We start from the raw sequence: 20,818 nt of genomic DNA, 5'->3' as shown, positions 1-20,818 counted from the left end.
ATAGGTGGCCAATCACAGCACACCTCGCTTTTTCAGACCGATGAGCTTTGTAAAAACCGATGCGTTTCAGAAAGGCGGGGCATAGAGGAGAAACCATAATGTACAGTATGTGGAAAATAATGTGTTTTTTTAACCTTAAACCGCATAAACACATTTCATTACACCAAATACACAAAATAATGTTCTTTTTAGCAACATCATATGAACCCTTTAACATACTGCACGGCTGCTTGGAACAACCCACTGGAGTATTTTAATTGTGTGTTTTTTTTAAGAGATATTCAGTCATAGCAAAGTTGAAGAGGAAAAGGAAATAATGGCTGGTTAAGAAAACATTACTTTATATTTCATCAGCCCTTCATAACTATGCATTTTGATGAGAAAACCAGAGCTCATTCCAACAAAATGAAGAAAATATTTGTTAAATATTAAAAATTAAATACTGTACTGTAAATCTAAAAAGTCTAATAAATGTATCAAAAGAATGTAACATATCAAATATTAAAATAAAAAAAGCCTTAATAACAGATTGTTTTTTTTAACCATTTAACTGTCTGCCTTCATTTACTGACAGTGTGAGGTCATTTCTGCAGTGGTCAAACTGGTTTAAACTAAATAAGCCACACACAAGTTTTTTTTCTCTCAATGTGGTTAAAGACATCTTTGATGTTCTTGACCGTAAATTACACAATAGTGATGAAATGAGGTTGGGTGTTGTGATATTTACTGTACTGTTAGAGGTTAAGGAATGCTTTTCATCTGCCCATTTGGGCCTGGGGGATTCATTTGGGGAATGCTAGGACTGCATTCAGAGTGGTCAAGTAATTTAGCTGCAAGCAAAGATTATTACAAGCTATGGCACGGTTTAAGCCCTGTGTGATTATCGTAATCGCAGACTATAGCCACAGATAAACTATATGGAAATCTTCACTAAAATTATTTTTCATTATCTGTGCTTGGATATAATTAAGCAGAACCACATACCACAAACTGATCACAGTTAACGTTCATAAAAAATCTTAGCTCAACTTTTGACATAAGCAGTGACAGTAAGAGATTTAGGCACCAATGAGCAAAGATATTAGTAGATGCCTTACAAGGTGGGAAAGAAAGAAAGAAAGAAAGAAAGAAAGAAAGATTTGTTGGTGCATGCAGAACAAATGATGCATGGCTTCAAAGCACTGGGTGGAGTGTAATGTGTAATTTCCACCCAAAAATGTTTATATCGTTGTGATCTTAACAAGGTTTAGGGGAAAAACACATATTCCTCTTATGTCAAGCATCATTACCCATTATGATGAGAAGTCTTGATAAGACATGAGGATCTGACAACAGTAAAAAAAAACTCATTTGAACTTGTGGTTAAAACTACTTAAAAGAGCTGAGAATTTTATCTATTATTAAAATATCCCTCAAAATGTAAAAAAATCAGTAAACACATTCTTGTTTATTATTCTATATCAGTATCTAACTGTTAGTGTTGTTCGTTCTTTCTAACTAATTAAGACTGTCCTGTTTCTAGTCTAGTACCTCTCTCTCTGTCTCCCTCTCTCTCTCTCTCTCTCTCTCTCTCTCTCTCTCTCTCTCTCTCTCTCTATATATATATATATATATATATATACACACACATACAGTGCTTGAAGTGGGCTGGTATGGACCGGTACTTCTATATTTTATCCTTTAGTGTACCGGCACTTTTTCAGAGATTGCAGACAGAATAGTGACTTATGTCCGGATGTCAGTAAATTATTTTTTTCAGCATATATTTGCCTTAAAAGCAAGAGTGTTTTATAAGGGATGCTGGCTGAAGGTGTTTTAGATTATGCGGTGGTCAGAGGTTATTCAGTTTAGTGATTCTGAATGGATCATATACTGTGGTAGTACAGTCAGGTCAAGGCAGGAGGTTTAGTGGTCTTTTGCGTCTCCCTGTGGTCCTGTTTGGTACCGCAGCTTGACTTGTGCTTATTTGTATTGAAAAATGTTTATTTAATTATTGATTGTGGCACTATACATACATGGTGAATTATGAAAATTAAAAAGTACTTATTTATTTAATATTTAAAAATAATAAATAAGAAGGGAAACTTTGTTTCTTTGCAACCCATGCCCTGAACAAAAAAAGCGGACAATCTACTGTTTAAAATAAATACATCACACTATGTGCTGAGCACGAAGCTTTAAATACTTTGTTTGCCGAAATTCTCATTTCAAGTTATATTAATCCCTCAATTAATTTTCTTAAACACCTAATACAACAGTTTGAAGCTCAAATGAGCACTCCTGCTACTAGGTCTAAAATAATGTTACCTCAGGGATGTTTTCACTGCTACGGGCTCCCTTATTTTCTATAGAGCTCCACTTTGTCAAACTGACACAAATTTTGTATACAGAATTTTATTTTAGTCAGAATAGGCTTCTGTCTTCATTAGACAGATTTCTTTTCCTAAAGCCTAAATCTCCTAAATCTCTGCTTTAGATGAATTAATTGGTACCCGTTACATATTATTTATGTACATAAGGTAAGGTATTCTTAAATCAAGACAGACACTAAATCACCCTGAAACAATTCTTCCAAACAGACTATACCAACAGTTAGAGAAAGCAAAGAGTATTATTTGCTAGTACTTGAAAAAGAAACGTTTATTAATGCAGGATTTTTTATCACACTCTAAAAGGAGATTCTCTTGAGTGCGGTTGCCACACATCTGTAAACACCTTTACAGTTTTCCATAAAATTCCAATGCATTCATTTAAGCATAGGGTTACTTTCACTGGACTGCATGTGGTTAGTGGTGCTATTTATATTTACTTGGTGTGACAGAGCAAGTGGCATAACAGTGTGAGGCTGGCAGGGCTCTTGATGACTAATTCCCATATCTACTTGTGTGGTACAATCTGCACATAAACCCATGGTTCAAATCCATGCTTTGAAAAGATGTTTACAGATGGTACATATTTAGCAGTAGTCTTAGAGTACATAAAAGTTAAGAGTTAACACTGAAAATTAAGTTTTCTTTAAGACAAAGTTATAAAGTTGCATAGATAAAGTGTAATTAACAGTAGACATAGTGACTATCCCACAGATATGGAAATTTGATATAAATGTCCATTCCAACAAATTACACACTTAATAATTGTTTTTTTCCCTAAGTGATTAAAAAAAATTAAATGTAGAAAAAGAAACTTATATTTGAGAACTTAAAAAGGGATTGCAGGGATAAAGGTAAAGCGCATAGTCCTTGGTTGTATTATGCTTGTGCATTAAGTTTCAAAACTGGCATGAATCACGTGAGCAAGCGTATAAGCTAATTATTTTAATTAGACAATTCTAATTTGATTAATGATTTACTATACTGCAACTATCTAAATCCTAAACCATCTTCAAGTGTCTTAAAGAAAAATCAAAGGAGAGAAAAAAAAACTTATTTGTCTGCATATGTGCTTGCAAATGTGGTAACATTTTATTGGAGGCTAAATACAGATAATAATTTCAGTGGTCAAAAACAATTTAACAAATGAAAGACCTGTTAAAGATTGATTCTTAACTTGGTAATTAAAGGTTAGGAAGACAAAAATAAACAGTAGAGAAACAAGGTTATGATTAGACCTTTGAAAAGCATGATAGGCCAAAGAAGGAAGACAAGTTTGCCCTATATTTAAGACTGAATCCATTACTTCATTCAACTTGGCTTCCTCCTTAGAGTGAAAATCACTTTCAAATGAATATATAAGACACAATGATGACAATAAGCCATATGGCAGAATATGAATTGTGTTGAAGACATGAATAACTTTATTAGCGCTGTGACTAATGGGTAAATCAGGATAAACCTTAGCCACAACCACAACCACAGCTGAGCTTTACCACCACCACCCACTGAAAAGGACAGACTACTGAGTCTAAACTGATGATTTACAAAGTAATATTGGACTTAACTGTATTAAGATCAATAATTTTATAATGCACATGTATGTGATATGCTATTCCAAGTTTACAATTGCATATTTCTTTAGAAGATTTACAATATCATTTTAATTCACACTGATTTGTTGAAAGGATACACAATAAATATACAATCCACTAGCCTAGGTATTTTTTATTTGCTATATGTTAGACATTTTGTGGCCACATTTTTAGTAAAAATTTAATGATAAAGTAACAGTTTTGTATATTGCTTGGTGACTGTAAATTACCAAACAAATGTAAATTGTTATCTATGAACTTTCCTCTGTAATAACATGGCACAGGAACATTCTTGAGTGTGTCTTAAGAATCCTGAAGTGTTTTCCTGTTGATTGGTATCATAAACAACCTCCATTAGTTTTTGTTTGTCACATCTAGAAAAGATGTATACATTATGTTTGTGAAATCAGAATGATTAGGTGATGCATGATCACATTCACTGAAAACGGCTTTTGAATGAGCAGGTGTGATGTAAAATTATATTAGTTTCTAATTGTTATGTCCTATTTTTGCCCTTCTGTGATGTGGTGCTGCCAAACAAGTTTTCCTTTGTATTTTAAGTACAAGATGTGCTGATATCATTGTTCAACGTATTCATCTCTTTCATAATGGCTGCTAAAAGCATCAAAGCATACTGGGCTGATAGCTGCAGCTGACTGTACTCAAAATAAAGTGATGGGCTTTCTGGTTCCACTTAAGATATAATGTTTAGCCTCTGGTTATTTAGTTGTCGGCTTCAAATTTATTCAGAGACTCAAATTTAAATACAAGATGAAGTAGCTGCCAGAACACAATCCTGGAACACAAATGAGTAACAATATCCCATAACAATTAAATGTATGATATGTAACTGAAAAAGACACAGACACACATGCACTCACACACACCATTTTTCCTTTTTCTACAACAGACTGTTTGAGCAGACCAAAACAGATTCCCAAAATGTGATGCATCACAGAAAAAAAAGCTAAACAAATCACACCTGCAACCTGTGAGGACTGAAAGACTGTAACCCTGGAACAAGGAAAATCTTACAACTCATTAACATGAATTGCCCTTCGCAATCTTTTTTTCTTTTTTAGTTAAGTCTGCCCTGATGCTGCACTGGAGTCAGTCTGAATAAGTAGCAGCTGCATATGACAAGGCAAAGAAAACATTCGCCGTAGCGCCCATGTGTGAGTTTCCTTCCCAAGGATCATGCACTGCTCCAATGTAAATATTACAGTCTTTCTTGAGCTGATCATGTGCTAAACAGGAAGTCACAGCTAATCATGTCCTGTCTAACAAAATGCAAACAGACATTCACTGTCTTCATAAACACCTTTAAGCATAATATAATATAACATAATGTAATATAATATAATATAATGTAATGTAATATAATATAATGCTGAAAAATTACAGAAGCAAAATCATGTATACCTCTGATGTGCACTAATTTAGCTAATAGTGAGTAAAAAGGCTTTTCAGTTTTAAATACTTGAGACACATGTCAAATTATCCTCACATTACACTTGAATTGTAATTTATGTCTAGGTAAGCAGGATTTGAGCTGTTTTGCATGGTAAACTCTCAAATTTCCCTCATCCTACGCTGGTGCAAACTTTGCAACTGTGTTATTCTAAGAACTCTCATCCATGACACCTGTCAAGAGACCTTTTGCTGTTGTTGGCCTCATCGCTGGAAGCTTCTCCAAGACAAATATTATTGCCCCACCACTTTGCAGGACTCTACCGTATCCCTGCACCTTTTAGCCAGGGGGGTCAAGACGATTATGACAAGAAGCTGTAAAATGAATGGCATGCTGTATCCAAGAAAATGACAAAAAAAAAAAAATGACAAGACACATTTTAACTCACACAACATAAGCTGACCACTGTTATCAACAGCAGAACTCCAACATCATGTTTCCAAGGCAGGATCAAAGTGGATGCCATTACACCCTTTAGAGAAGTAAGATAAATGTTCAGGGAGAGCTCTTATCAAAGGCCCGGCTGTTTTAACATTCTGATTAAAGTCCTGCAGTCCTTTTTTCATACTCCCAGTGGAACTAGGTGTACAAACATTACACTGTTTGCATTGGCCTGAGAATTTAGTAAGAAGCTCCCTCCAGATTGCCCATGAGACCCAAAAGCAGTTTTTCTGATGCATTATGGGGAGGAGGGTTCAGTGTTTTCTCTGCACTTTCAGAACCAATGTCAAATACTTCAGTGGCAAAACAAAATATTCAACACTACTGGACAAAATACTGAGCAGTAAGTATGTTGATCCTACATTAGCTATAAATCTGTACCTATTTAATCAAATCGGTCTAATATCACTTTCGATCCTGGTGTTTTTCTCATTGTTTTCAATAAAAAAATGCTGAATAAACTACAAAAAGTATTTTGACAATGTAAGGGGGAAAAAAACGCACACAGCAGTGTCATCCCTGCTGAATGAGCACCACAGAGTGACGGCGGTCAGAATATGTTTATTTTAGCACGCCTGTCAGTCTCCTGCAAAAGATTACAGGTCTTCCGCTGTCTGAAGAAGATGAACAGATTTGGGTTTGTCAGGGAGCAAAGACATGGAATGCATGGTGATATCAACATTGCCAGATGGCGGCTGGAAGTATAGGAAGTTGATAGGTGAAATTCAAGAGGGCAATGATGACATTTTCACTCTAGGGAATATAGGAGCTAAGAGAGACTTACGTAACACCGTAGGTTTTGTGAATGGCTGATGAACCTCAAAAATATTATTAGAGGAAAATAAATTACAATAAGTAAATGTAATTAAAGGAATAGTCCACTTAAAATGTAATTTTTTTTATCATTTACTACCCCTCATGTTGTTTTGTGTCATTCTTTCGACTACTATATCAATTCTAATCACCATTGTCGCAAAGACAAAACACAATTTCCCACAACATCCTCTATGCACATTTACAAAACATTACTCATGGTCTCCTGGTTGCATTACTTATTACCGAAGGCATTTTAGATAATACATAATTTATATAAGCATATAAGAATATATAAACATTTTTATTGTGATTACTTCATGGCTACATTATAGCTTACTTATATATGTGATGATCTGGCTGATGCAGTTCAGTGTATCCAGATTCCATGTTCAACAGCAATTATTAGGTTAAATGTGTGAATTTAATACCCTTCAGTTTTCTGGCAGGTGAAACAACTCTTTTTCAAGCCAAGATGGCAATCTATCTGTGCACCTGCTATTATATAGTACAACAAAATGAAAATATGGGAAGAATTTGTCACGTCAAGTGTTTTGAAACAGCAAGTGTTACAATAAACCAAATTCATTGGTGCACACATGTACTATGCCAATAATTCATTGGGAGGCTGTCACACACTGTTGCTAATACCTCTTAAGGAAAAATCTCTGCAAAGATGGCATTCCTCGAGCTTGTCAAAAAAGGCAAAGATTTAATAACATTAGAATATGGTTAGAGAAGGAGCGAGAGAGAGAGAGAAAGAACGAGAGGGCTTTGTGGGTGAAATGGTGTGCAGTATTTGCTCAGGTGGAATAATACACATTCAAGCACTATGTATTGATAAAACAAAGAGGATTCCAAAGAATGTGCTTTGTGAGCTTGTGAGCCTGCTCGAGTATAATTGCATTTCCCAGTTGGATGGGCAGCCATTACCAACAACTGAGGTCCACGCAAAACCCCGGCCACACGTCTGCAGTCTTGACGTGAGCACTCTACAGCATAGGTTATAAAGCTCCGGAAAGGAAAAATAAGGCCTTGATGGAGCAGGTGTACATTCCTCAGAAAGAAGAGCCAAGAACCATTCAGCGCAAAGAGGTTAAATGGTTCCTTACAAGTAAGAGAGCACATGTCATGTGTCATGCTGAAAATAACTTTTGATTATGGCATGGGTCTCCCATAATGCTTCTAAACACTTAAGGAGTCTTCTGATTTATGGTGCAAGTATCAGATCAAGCTGTTATATGTTAGACATCACAGTAAAACAGCAAGATACTACAATTCATTTAAACCGGTGAAGCAGAACCAGATAAATTATACTAAAGGAATAGTTCACCCAAAAATTATGGTTTACTCACCCTCATGTTGGTCCAAACCTGTATGACTTACTTTCTTCTGTGGAACACAAAAGAAGATATTAAAAAAAAAAAAAAAAAAAGCCTCAATACAAGGAAAGTCAATGGGGTCCAATGTTGTTTTGGGAACATTTTATAATCATCTTGAGTAAATGATGGCAGAATTGTTATTTTTGTGTGAACTTTCACTGAATCTGTATAGAAACATGCATTGTTATCCAAGCCAAGACCATAAACGTGTTTACCAAAAACAGTGAGTCTACAACCTTGAGTCTTTCTAGAGAATGCATAAAGCAGATGAACAAAACCCAGAGACTTGAGAAATTAGATTAAGTGTATCCCATTTCATCTCCTCTAAAAATCTTCCAGCACATATTTGAGAAGATGGTCAAGCCCTTGCAGCTGTTCATTAGAGAGGCAGGCTACAGGAAACCGTTTAGGATGGGTTCTTCCAGCCATGTTAGAAGGAAAAACATTTGCAACATACCTTGATCTCTTCTCTATAGATTAAACACATGTCCAGATATTAATCATATTAGCTATTCAGATTATAATGGTGTGTAAAAATATTGTGTCAACCCACAAAATGAAGGACCCTTAACAAAATACCAAGCATATCTAAATTCATTTTACAAAGGGACTTCTTTGTCTATTCTATGAATGAGTCCAAACTTAGGGGGGTCAGATACCCCAACCCTCAACCCTTTGAAAGTCTTTGTCGGGCTTTCAAGGGGAGGTCACATGATAGCTCTGCATGACTGTTTTCTAAGGGACCTCCACCTTTGGTCAAGTGCTTTGAAACCAACATGCTATTGTTATTTTACTGGCCATGACAAGGACAAAGGGCCGACTGACACACACTCTCACTGTAATGGTATATGGCTGAGAAATTCACTAATTTCTATGCTTCTTAATGTGATCTTTGAACTGCATGGCTGACCACAGTATCTTCTATACATGAACACAACTTATCAATACAGAACTTGCTGGGTCTGTGGACAAAAGACAAGAACTTGCTTGGTATAAGAAAAACGCTAAGATGTTTCAGGTTTTTAATAATAATCAGTAGGAGAACGTCTATTTTATAAACAGAATCGGGTAATGCAAGCAATGTTTGCTTGAGACAACAAAATCTGTTCAAGGGTAATTAGAAGCTCATTAGTAGGTAAAAATCAACTCAGATAAAGTGCACTGGAGCTTTTTTTTAGTTTGTGGAGTTAAATATTCATTTATTTTGTTCCAATGTGCCCTTTCTAGCTCAATTTAAATGGTCCTTCGGAATGACAAATATATGGATATATAAATATTTTATCTAATCTCGCAAAAAAGGTCATAAAATTACATGTTTAATTCATTTAGAATAGAGTATGTCGCACCACAGGAAGTGTCAACTAACTACATGTAAAATAAGAATTATAATACTGCAATAAATGTAAATTTGTAAATATAAATTTGATACCCTCACAGATTTGGGGACATAAGGTTTTTATTTCCACAGCATTTTGTCATTCTCATTACATCTATAACAGTATTTTCAGACCTACCGGTAACCCTGATTGATCATAAACCTAAACAAATAAAGAATTTCATCTTTACGACTTACTTGGCAACTGTGGTTTGACTAGCATGTGCAACATTTCTTCTGCATAAATAAATGCATGAGGGAGAATACCACTAACAACCACCCGTTAATTTATTATGTGACTGTTTATTCACATATCACCTCAAAAACATGTTCACACAATGGCAACAATATGACCGAGGTTGCAGATACTGTTCTCAGAACCACCCACGATGCACTTGGATGACTTAATTTCATCATGAAATTCAAACCATAGAGAATGAATAATACAAAAATCAACTCCACTGACTGTGAAATTGAAGAGGGCATGAATGCTGATATCATTGTATCACTGGCGTAAGAGCAAAAACAAATAGCAGGAGGGTGGGGCGGGGTTAGGGGTTAGAGCACCTTCAGTTTCAAATGTGTACCACCCAACAATGGAGCTCCTCAGGCATCCAGCACAGGTGTGACCTGGATTTGATAAAAAAAAAAAAAAAAAAATTAACTTCTTACCCAGAGTAAATAATGCCAAAGCTGTCCAGGTGCACCTTTTGTTTGTGTGACTTTTGGCAGCAGGCAACTTTCGCAACACCAATGAGGAGGAAAAGTACAATGTATGCTGAGCTGAGTGCTTTATGAGCTCAGCTGATTGAAGAGATAACACTAACCACAGGACTCAAGAACGTCCTGCCTGGATTTGTGCTGATAAGAACTTAAATGACAGTAGCATTTGCTTTGCCCCTGTTTTCGACCAAATCTGAGCCCATGATTAAGTTAAAACACAATTGCACCTTTTTTCGGTCTATCTATCTATCTATCTATCCATCCATCCATCCATCAAATTTTTCACTGTTGTGTTTTTTTCTGTCCTATTTACCAGGACAGTAGCTGTTAGTAGTTTAGTTACAGTAGCCAAATGTACTAGGCTGATATGATAAGAGATTTTTTTTTTAAATACTTAGTGAGCAAAACTGTCTGGCTTGCTCCTTGGAGATCCAGAAAACATCAAATTAAATGACTACATCAGAGATAATCTAGGTTATGCTTATGAGTTTTCCTCGTGTTCAAAATGTGAATTTCAAGCTGTTTTTATCATGTTCACCAATTTAGCTTTATAGTTCAGAGTTCAGCCAAGCTTGTTTCCAATCGTGCATTATTTATACTGCATTATTTATATTATTTATACTGCAATTTAGACAGAGAATTTTTTGAAAATTATGACCTGGGAAGCCAAAAAAATCAACATAATTCTGTAAATAAATTATGCAAATAACTGATAATACTTAAACATAATTTGAAACAATTATGTTAACATGAAAATGTGTTATTTTCATGTAGGAAAAAAGAAAACAGTCCTGATGTAAACTCTATGAAGATTATGAATAGATACCTCCTAGCATAAACTAACTGTTCTTATACACTTGCAAAGCAAAACCTTTTGAGTAATTGAGGATCTGTCAGCATAACATTGCTTGATACGGCACAGTACATTTTCACTCATATTTATGAATGCAAGAAAGAGTTTTTTCTGCACTAAAGGAACAACTTGTACTCTTTATATCAGCCTCAATTATACTGGGTTATGACTCTGAATTGGGGCTTTAAAATAGCACTGTTTACAGAGTCAACAATTAGTGGGAAAGTCTGTCAGCAGTCGCTGGCTCAGCTTGCTGTGTGCTCCACATTTGATTGTAAACTCACACATCCCACTGGGGTTAGTACAAGAGGGTCAGGTAAAACACTTGTTTTCTATCTGGTTGTGACAAGGTGAGTGCAGAAAAACATTTAGTTTCCCGGCTGGCCAGAACAAATATGACTATAGTTTACATTCCACTTCGATTGATTTCTCTGGTCTTAAGTTGCACTGACACAGATTTATTAGAATTCTGCATTGCTTCCACCATTTGACCCATGAAGCAGTTATAATAAACTATTCCTCCTGTGTAGGAGGTAAAAAATCCCCAAACAAGATCTTTTTATCCCAGATTTATTAAATGAAACAAGGTTCTCATCTATTAAGGATTTCAGAACACAAGGCCATGACACATGGTGATCAGATGTCTGTCTTGGATATTGTGATAAGGCTCCTAATCAAACTGTTATAACACATAGACCATGTACAATTATCATTTAGTTGAATTACGGGCATGACTTACAGTACATGGACTGTCATTTTTTGTTTTAAATTTTAGTCCTTCCTGGTCTCATCAGTCCTGGGTTTGGATTTGGATTAGGATTTGTCCTGTTTGCAACTATTAAAATGTAATGATTGACCAATCAAAATGTTTAAAAATGATTGAACAAGAGCCATAAATCAAAGCTAATGACCAAAACATTTAAATCAATACATCCTACTAAAGCATCTGGACATTGTTCACAAACTGCTAGCTTGACATGTTGTTCTTTAGTATGACAAATGCAGTACAGCAGTAGACTAGATTGTCTATATGAAAGTTTACCGATTGTCAAGGGTTTCCTGTGGACCAATTAGTTGTGGAAAATCTGAAATAACAGCTCTTTAAAGTCATCATACATCTTTAATGAGCAGAACCTGAAATGCTGTCAGGTCCAAAGGTGCTGAAGTAATGCTAAAATTTTCACTAGCATCTCCAGAATTTTATCTCTTCACATTTGCTGGATTACAAACATTAGTAATGAAAGTAGCTCAAGTTAAATGAATGTTTTGTGTTTACACAAACTGTGGATCATTATAAGGAGCTCTGCAGTCTACAAACACAGCAGGTACACACATGCTAGCAAGTGGTGAAAAGATATATAAAATCACGCGAGATGACCATGGTAACAGACAAACTTAAAAAATGAATTAAATTAGTCAGTGGGAAATGCTATTGGATAAAGTGAACTGCTAGAGTATGTTATTTGCTGAAGTCTGGTAAAAGTTAGTCCACTTGAACAAACGGAATGATTTATACCTATTATATTGTTTCTTCCTAATGAATAGATAAAAACCATTCCCTCTGCCTATTCCCAGACTATGCTAAAATGTTTTATTAATTTAAATAGCCTTGTAAAAACTAGAACAAATGAAATTGTTTGGAGAAATACAAGAGCCCAAATGTAGGGGGCCCGAACGGTGGCTCCTGTTTATGGTGCGTCTTCTCTGAGAAAGAAGGCTGAGGTGGCAATAAAGCAAGGTGTGCGAGAGAAGGGGGGTTACCCTCCTGAATTTGACACAGTGTGGATTGTGTTCCCGTCCTAATGGAATTGCAGAAAGATTCTGGGGGAATCCCATTACGTAGCAAATGGAGTGCTGTAATAATGTACTCACAGTCATTTCCCCACTGCGGTTAGCTTCCTCCCGCTCCGCCAGGGCTCTCAGGAAGTTATCTTTGAGTTCCTTTCCAGTACTTGCCAGCTTCCTGGAAAAGACAACATTTAAACAGTTTGAAATGTCTCTTAAAAATCTTTCATGCCTAAATGTTCTCAGCTTAATTCATTCTCACAGGCAAACATTGATGCTTACTTTTTGATATTGATGCATTTTCATAGACCCCAAAAAATGAAGCGATTAAATAAAATTCTTTCAGAAATCCACTGTATACAAAGTACTACGATATGACAGTACTTATGAATTGGATGTATTGTTTATTTTCATTGTTACCTCAGAAAGTCAAATCACCTTTTAAAAGTGAGATATATCACAAGAATATTTGTTTAAAAAAAATGCATCCAAAATATTTGAGACAAATCCTGCTCCGACTGACTCAAATTACAACTGAACTGTAAAATACACCAAACACCTAAACATTGTAACAATTACACGGATTATAAAAATATCCAGAATATTGAGTTACATTAAAATTATGAAATAAGCTGCCTGAAAAATTTTAATAATCTCAAGGAGTGATTTCCGACAAAATTATATCTTCATAAAATAAATCATACTGCCTCCACCCTAAAACTGCTGGTAATTAATCACAGTGGGAATTGCTATTGAATAAATCCTCTCTTGAATTATTATCTCTGTCATTTCACGAAGGTTTTTTTTCTCTCTCTCTGTGCTATTTGGCCTTTTTCCATGAAAGCAAAGATTTGGCAAACTCCAGCCTGTACACCTGACATAACACTCATTGGCATTCATCTCTCAGACGTTTCACAGTGCAGTACCAGCAATAGCGCCTTGTCCACCCCAAATTTGCTCAACATTCATAATGTCTGCACTATACCCGTAGAATCATCTGCCTGCCAATAAACAAGTATTTGAGAAAAAAAAAATTCTCTCTCAGGTTTGCAGGGAGCAAAAACAGGTGAAAAGGGCAGCAGAGATGACCCTCTCCTCACATCACAAAAAATTTAACAAACTGCCTCATTTAACCTATCAAACTTGGTCTGCTCCCTAGAAGGAACAGTTCACCCAAAAATGAAACTCACCCTCATTATTTTTTTATCAGTGGAACACAAAAAGATGTATCGAGCACAATGTTCAGACGGCTCTTTTCCATACAATAAAAGTTGATGGCTGTCAATGTCCCAATAGGTCAATTTGTACCTTAAAAAAAGTTTATACGGCTTTTACAAAAAAACTCTAAAATCTCACGTTTCTGCACCTTCAAACAATGCGTGTGAACACACACACACACAAGTCCTAATGAAGTTTGTGAACAGTTCTGTTCCTCCTTGTTCTGTGGCATTGAGAGCTCTATATGATTATCATGAACAATTCTCAGTTGCCATTTGCAATGCCTGATAAAACAAAAACTTTCAAATTAGCTATTCAAATTAGATTAGTTTTCAAAACTTTACAAAGTTCTCACAAGTAATGTGACCACATCAAAGATTTTCATTGTCTTTATCATCTACTAATTTACAAGTAAATCACACTGAGTAATTTCCATTTTTGTCTGAAAAATGATTGCTCATGGACTTACAAAAACTAGTATACTTCAAGTTCAGGAACTCAAGAAAAGTTCAAGTTTTGAACTAATTTAATTTTAAGTGTACTTTAAGTGTAACAGTAGTAAATATTGAGCACCGTACATCAATATGTTTCTTCAGGTTTGCAACTAGTACTGTAGTTTACTAGTTACTGTACAGACTTTTAGCTGACTTTTAGTTTATGTGAGTACATTTGGAAGAATACTCTCAGTAAACTGCTAGTTGAATAATTTTACACTGTAAGTATGCTTGTGAGTTTTTATCAACATCATAAATACAGAGTTCTGGCATGAAACTCTAGATGGCGCAGTCCGATAGGTCTAGCTCAATCTGACCTGGCAACATCATTGTCACATGGCAGCTCAGGGCTCGCAAAATCGCTTTTCCAGTTGGGCTACCAAAATGTATTACTGCCCTGCCCGACGGGCTATCTTGAATAGTGATATAAAAATCCCTTCCTTGATTCGCGTTGTAGGGGTGAAACGGATCATATTTTATCATTTACACGTGTTTCTAAGTCTTACCAATTTAAACATTCAACCGTTTTAAACCATTCATGTGCATGAAGAATTCAGTTCGGTGCTCGCGCGCACATACTATTTCTTACATGCTTACAGCAGCATGTTGTGGATGTATTGGCAGTAGCAAGTCTCGGTACTTGCTCTGCCGCAGCAGCAACAGCGTAGCAGATCTATTCCGCCAAGACCAAATACATTAACATTGTCATGTACATTACCATGCCAATCCCTCCGAGAGTTGTCATGATAGAAATATAGTTTAGGATTTATACATCATTTTTATTTCTAGTACAGGAGTAGCGTAAACACAAACATCATATGCATGAACAGGTGACCTGTAATGATGCCTATTTGTTATCAGTCATTGAGAAAACAACTGTGAAATCAAAAAGTTATGCACCTGTATTGGCTTCAAGACATAATATTCCTAATAAGACCCCGCACCCCACCTCTGCTGCCATACTCGGGTTACAGGGTGGCAGGTGGGGGGGCTTTCACAAACAGGCTTGCTGCTCAGAAAGGATTTAACAGACCATGATGCACTTGGGGCCCTGCTTTGTTTATTCTGGATGATGAAAAGAAACTGGGGGGAAAAGCTCTAAGTAAATGGAACACACACATGACATTTATTTTGGTCAACTACTCGGCTGCCTGTAGTTCATAAACGTGCAGCCGGATGCCAGGCACTGTAACACTAGCATGAGAGGCCTTTGTTACAGTTCCTCAGTGAATTCAGGACAGGGGCCATAATGCTGTCAAAGTTGATCTGGGGCTTGTGTCAAGTACCATGCAAAATATCTACAATCTACTTCTATATCCTCAAACAATAAAAAAAAATGTATTAGTTATTTTTGTTTGCTCTTTAAACAAATTCACACAAACAAATTTGTACATTGATTCCTACAGGTGCGACATGAAATGTAGCCTGAATATGTCAAACCACCAAAATGCATAACTCGATCAGCTACGTGACCACCCAAGTAAGTTCTTGTCAAAACAATGTCTGGTATCAACAAGCAGAAGTGTTAAAAAATATGACCAGCCTGTTAGAGTACATCTCAGGAATAACTTAATTGGCTATCTATTTAAAGAATGCAATCCACAGGGTCTTCCAGTTTTTTTGCACACCCATTCCTCAACACATATGGATGACGTTACCTAGCAAGTATATGCTAACATGTCACTGTGCATCAACAATCAGGGCTGTGTTGAATTAGGAAGACAATGGTTGGAATAGCAGTACCATGAGCAAGTATAATAATAATGCAAACAGAATGCTCCGTCAGTGATAGACAGCGATATGAGAGTAACTGTGTGTGTTCTTATTATGTAAGATGTAATGAGAAGAAATTTGGAATACTTCAGGGTGGAACTCAAGCCAAACTGATCTCATTATTCACTGCAGACTAATGTCCTAGCACAAGTATTTTAGATTATAGTCCTGCATTGTTTAACAGACGACTGTAAAATGGACGGTTAAATTTTACAGCGACACACATAGGCCTGACAGGTTTGACTTGTCCATCATCTAAAGTCTTATCCTATCAGTGTTTCATGTATTTACCATGCCAATGTGCATTGGCTCGTTTAGTTTACACTCGAAGTGGATTGGTCTCTCTAAGCGAGATCCCAATTCGTCGGTCATCCGACGTGACGTCGAGAGTGACCGACTGAAAGGGAACCTAAACCTAAAACAGAAATGAAAAATGAATATATACAATAAATAAAAAAATTATAACAATGACAACTGCATAACTGCAGTAAGCAGTAAGTCTTTATTTCCCAAATGCAAGCAAACTATTCTAGAATTCAAACTAGGTTTCCATTAGTTTAGTACTTACGATGAAAAGATACTCACAGCTGTGTACTATTTGGATTCAATACGAGTGTCAAACAGATGTGTCTCAATAACATTTTTACATAGCTAATTGGAAAGTACACATTTATTCATTTGCCAGATGCCACATGCACATAAAAAGTTTCTAAGAAAACAAATTGTCTAGCTAAATTTACCACACTGGATTCCTTACATCCGGCATACTTTTAATATTCACACATTTCTGGCAGTGGCATGTGTGGTAAGGACAGAGGAGGAGCTTGTATCTCAGCATCTAATTGTGTTTTCTTAATCTGCACAAGGTTGTCAGGACAGATTTATGCGCAAAGTAAAAAAAAAAATAAAAATAAAAAAATAGTATGAATTATTACTGCATAGTCAAAATACAAGATAACATGTGTCTATTGAGCATAGATGGACTGCCAGAAATTAGGTTTTGGGGGAGAATGGTTTCTTTTGGCTACAGCAGCCTAGACACAGTCGCAAAGAAACCAAGCCCCCATTTTTATTGGACTATGATGAATGGCCCTTAGAGAACAAGCCTAAGTGCTCTTGAAAAATGGTGTTGATGCACACAGAGGGTTTGGTTATTTACATTCAATTTAAGGGTGTTTCGGACATAAGGCATGACACTCAGCTGGTCAGCATCAATTTAAAGACAGAGGGCACAATGTGTGTCAATGCGTGTTTGCGCATTGGAGTGAGAAAGGTAAATTCATTGTGGTGCGTTTGCTCTTCTGTACATTTCTGAAGCATCAAAAAAGTTATGTATATATTAATCACTTGTTTACCCTTAAATCAATGAGCATTTTGGTGTTCTTTTTAACTGTAAAGCTTTCTTAGATTGTGTGTGTTAATGAATACATGTGAGTTTGTCAACTTGAATTCGTGACCACAAAAGAGGGGAATCAAATGGACTAGCCTAGCGCCCACAGAAGTAATTGATCACTGTGAAGGATAATAAAAGAGATTATTTCCCAAAATGGAGTACAGATGGCCTTTATTCTTGATATATAGCCCCTATCTATCCCCTGATATATAGTGTAACTGTGTCAATAACTAGGCGAGTTAAGCAGAAGAAAACCACACATAACTACTTTATCATCACTGTGAAATAGTCCAAAAACAATGAAATGACAACAGAATCTATAAGCCTTAACGAGTTTTTAAGATCACAAATTTGCTGAATAGAGAGATTCAGTTCATAACTGTAAATTGAAAGGTTCCTAGCGTAAGCTGACTCCAGAAGTGTACGTTACAGTTTAATAATGGAATCCAACCCCCGTCATGAAATTTATTAGCCCCGTCAAAAGTCCTTAGCTCAAACGTATGGTATTCCAGATGTTTTGAGTTTCAAAACCAGTTCTGCAAAAAAAAAAAAAAAAACGTTGTTTTCACATGTAGTGTAGAGATGTATACGTTTCATACAATGATTCATTAATTAAGACAACTGTGCTGACTTTCCTTCTCCAGCAATATGCATTTTTCAAAAGACGATTTATGTTTTAGCAGCATTTGTAGCGCTGGTCAAACATAAAGACAAAGACAAGCATAAAGAAGCCTTTTCCCACACTCACATTGCAATAATATGGTGCAGGTTGTCTTTGTTTTCACCCCCTCTGTGTTCAAATAAACTCCAATATGAAGGAGGAATGTAACCTATACCTCTCTGTTGCTGATGCCCACAATGGAACTCTTAGAGGAATTGCATAGTGGTGAAAGTGCAGGAGCAGCATATATTTGAGAGCTGGGAACCCACTTAATCTTCGGTGTGAGCGAGGGACCGCTGCTGGGTCATGGGGGCCGAGGCCCCAATGTAAACACAGGTGTTGAGGAGGCAAGTAAAAGGGGTAACCCCAATCCAGTAGCTAGGGAAACAGCAAAAGTCACGCTTGGAGAGTGAAAATACCCAACAAACGATGCCAAATGGAACATTCCCCATCAATCTGACAGGACTCTTTATTAGGCCTCATTTGAGAGAATTAATGTGGCCTCTGCCTTCACACAGCAATTGCTGTAACTAGTGATCAGGTGCAGCAAGAAATGAAACTTGGATGTTTCTGAATAATTTGGATGCTGTTTATCATTCATCTTCTTACATGTTGCAGAGTTTGTCTTGGTCCCAGTTCTGAATTAATGTGCTTTAATGAGATCTATAATTGAGGAAAAACCAGTTCTTCATATGGTAAGGGGCATAACATTTCCGTTACACGCTTGAGGTATTCGACCAAACACAACGCACTGGATAGCTGGTCAATCACAGCACATCTTGCTTTTCAGACCGATGAGCTTTGTAGAAATCGACGTGTTTCAGAAAGGCGGGGCATAGAGGAGAAACAATAATGTACAGTATGTGGAAAATAATGTGTTTTTTGAACCTTAAACCGCATAAACACATTTCATTACACCAAATACACAAAATAATGTTCTTTTTAGCAACATCATATGACCCCTTTAATTTCAGTGTTCTATCAATAAAAAAAAGAATGTGCTTACCATGCTCGCACACTATTAAAGACCTCTGGGACTATGGCCGGCCAGAAAAATAAGAAGCTTTTTATCAACCACAGGACACAAAGTGTTCCCAGTGGCGTTCTCTCAGCTATGCACTGACCAACACTACGAATAATGATTTATCTTCTAGCTGCTCTCAAGTTCAATTTTACTATCTGTTTGTACAGCTGAAAGGAGAGGCAGGCTTTAACGCTTGGAATATAATGAAAGAAATTCAATACGAACATTGCCGTGAGCTCTAACTTCTGGCCATCCCATGCCAAATAAATTTGATCTGTGCCGATTTCTAATTATAATCAAATGGCTGAAGTGTTGTCAAATAATTGTGATCATTACTGATGGAATGTCATCGAAAAACCTCACATTTCACAAACTCAGCAACTGGCCGAATTACCCACAAAAAGGATCCTTGACAATGATTAAGACATCGCTAAGAACAACAGATGTTGTGTTGAGAATTCAGTCCTTCAGTTGCTTCAAATCTTTCTCAAATGAAAGAAACATTATATTCATACTGGCCTGGCAGATGGCAGCTTTCAATAGTACAGTGATTTCTAAAATTCAGTTCGTGAAATATTTTTCCGGAGGGCACATGGAGAAAAAGAATCTTATGGAAAATATTATTTTGGGCTGTTAAACGTCAAGGGAAATTCCACCCAGCACGACAATTTACTTAACTCCTTTTTTAAAGAAATTCTGTGTCACCTCTGATTATATTGAGTCAAACGTATCAGTTACACATACTGTACTCCACTTTACAGATTGTTAACCACTGATGTTTGTGGTAAATGAAACATGCAGCGTCATTAAATTATACTAAGGATATTTTTAATATGATTGTGGTTCTGTTAAAATGTTACATTTTAACCTGTGCTATCAAGACGTAGTCTAAACATTCAACAATAAATTGATTGATTTGATTAGTTATAAACTCCTCATATGAATTTTATGGATGAATCTTTTGACCTGAAGCTGAACTGGTTCACTTAAGTAAAGTCCCTTTTCTTATTAACATTAGCATAATGTTAGTAAAATATATTCTTTGCATGCAACTTTGATGTACAAAATGTAGGAAAAGGTATTTAAATTATATTTAAATATGCCCGTGCTGCATGGAATGAGTTGTTTCATCTCACTCTGACATTCAGCAGGATTCCTCCATCACAAGCACTGTGGTCCATTAGATTAATCTGCTTTGCACATGTTAGGCTTGTGGTTCTAACCTCATCAGTCTGCAAGACCTTCTAATCATACAGCAAGCTAAAGTAGCTATTAACCACAGACAGACTAAGAAAACATAAGGACTGTATCTTACAAAATGTTCTGACCAGTGGAACTGAGCTGTCTTACTTACTCTTTTGTTGCATTGTTTAATTGTTCGGTCTTTGTGTTAGTTTAGCATTTGCCAAAGTATCACATGTTAAAGCTGTACTGTAGAAAATAATTAA

The 20,818-nt window shown here is 36.2% G+C and overlaps 1 protein-coding gene across 1 annotated transcript in view; it reads right to left on the bottom strand.

Moving 5' to 3' along the window:
- The window catches only part of cfap299 (cilia and flagella associated protein 299), a 46,637-nt gene that overhangs the window by 15,930 nt on the left and 9,889 nt on the right, over positions 1-20,818 (bottom strand). The window contains exon 3 of the mRNA XM_016561078.1: positions 12,895-12,985. Coding sequence (XP_016416564.1) covers positions 12,895-12,985 — 91 coding nt within the window. The remainder of the gene's footprint in view (positions 1-12,894; positions 12,986-20,818) is intronic.

The sequence above is a fragment of the Sinocyclocheilus rhinocerous genome, unplaced genomic scaffold, assembly GCF_001515625.1.
Source record: "Sinocyclocheilus rhinocerous isolate Xijiao unplaced genomic scaffold, SAMN03320098_v1.1 scaffold468, whole genome shotgun sequence".
Taxonomy (NCBI): domain Eukaryota; kingdom Metazoa; phylum Chordata; class Actinopteri; order Cypriniformes; family Cyprinidae; genus Sinocyclocheilus; species Sinocyclocheilus rhinocerous.
This window is presented reverse-complemented; position numbering and strand designations above follow the sequence as displayed.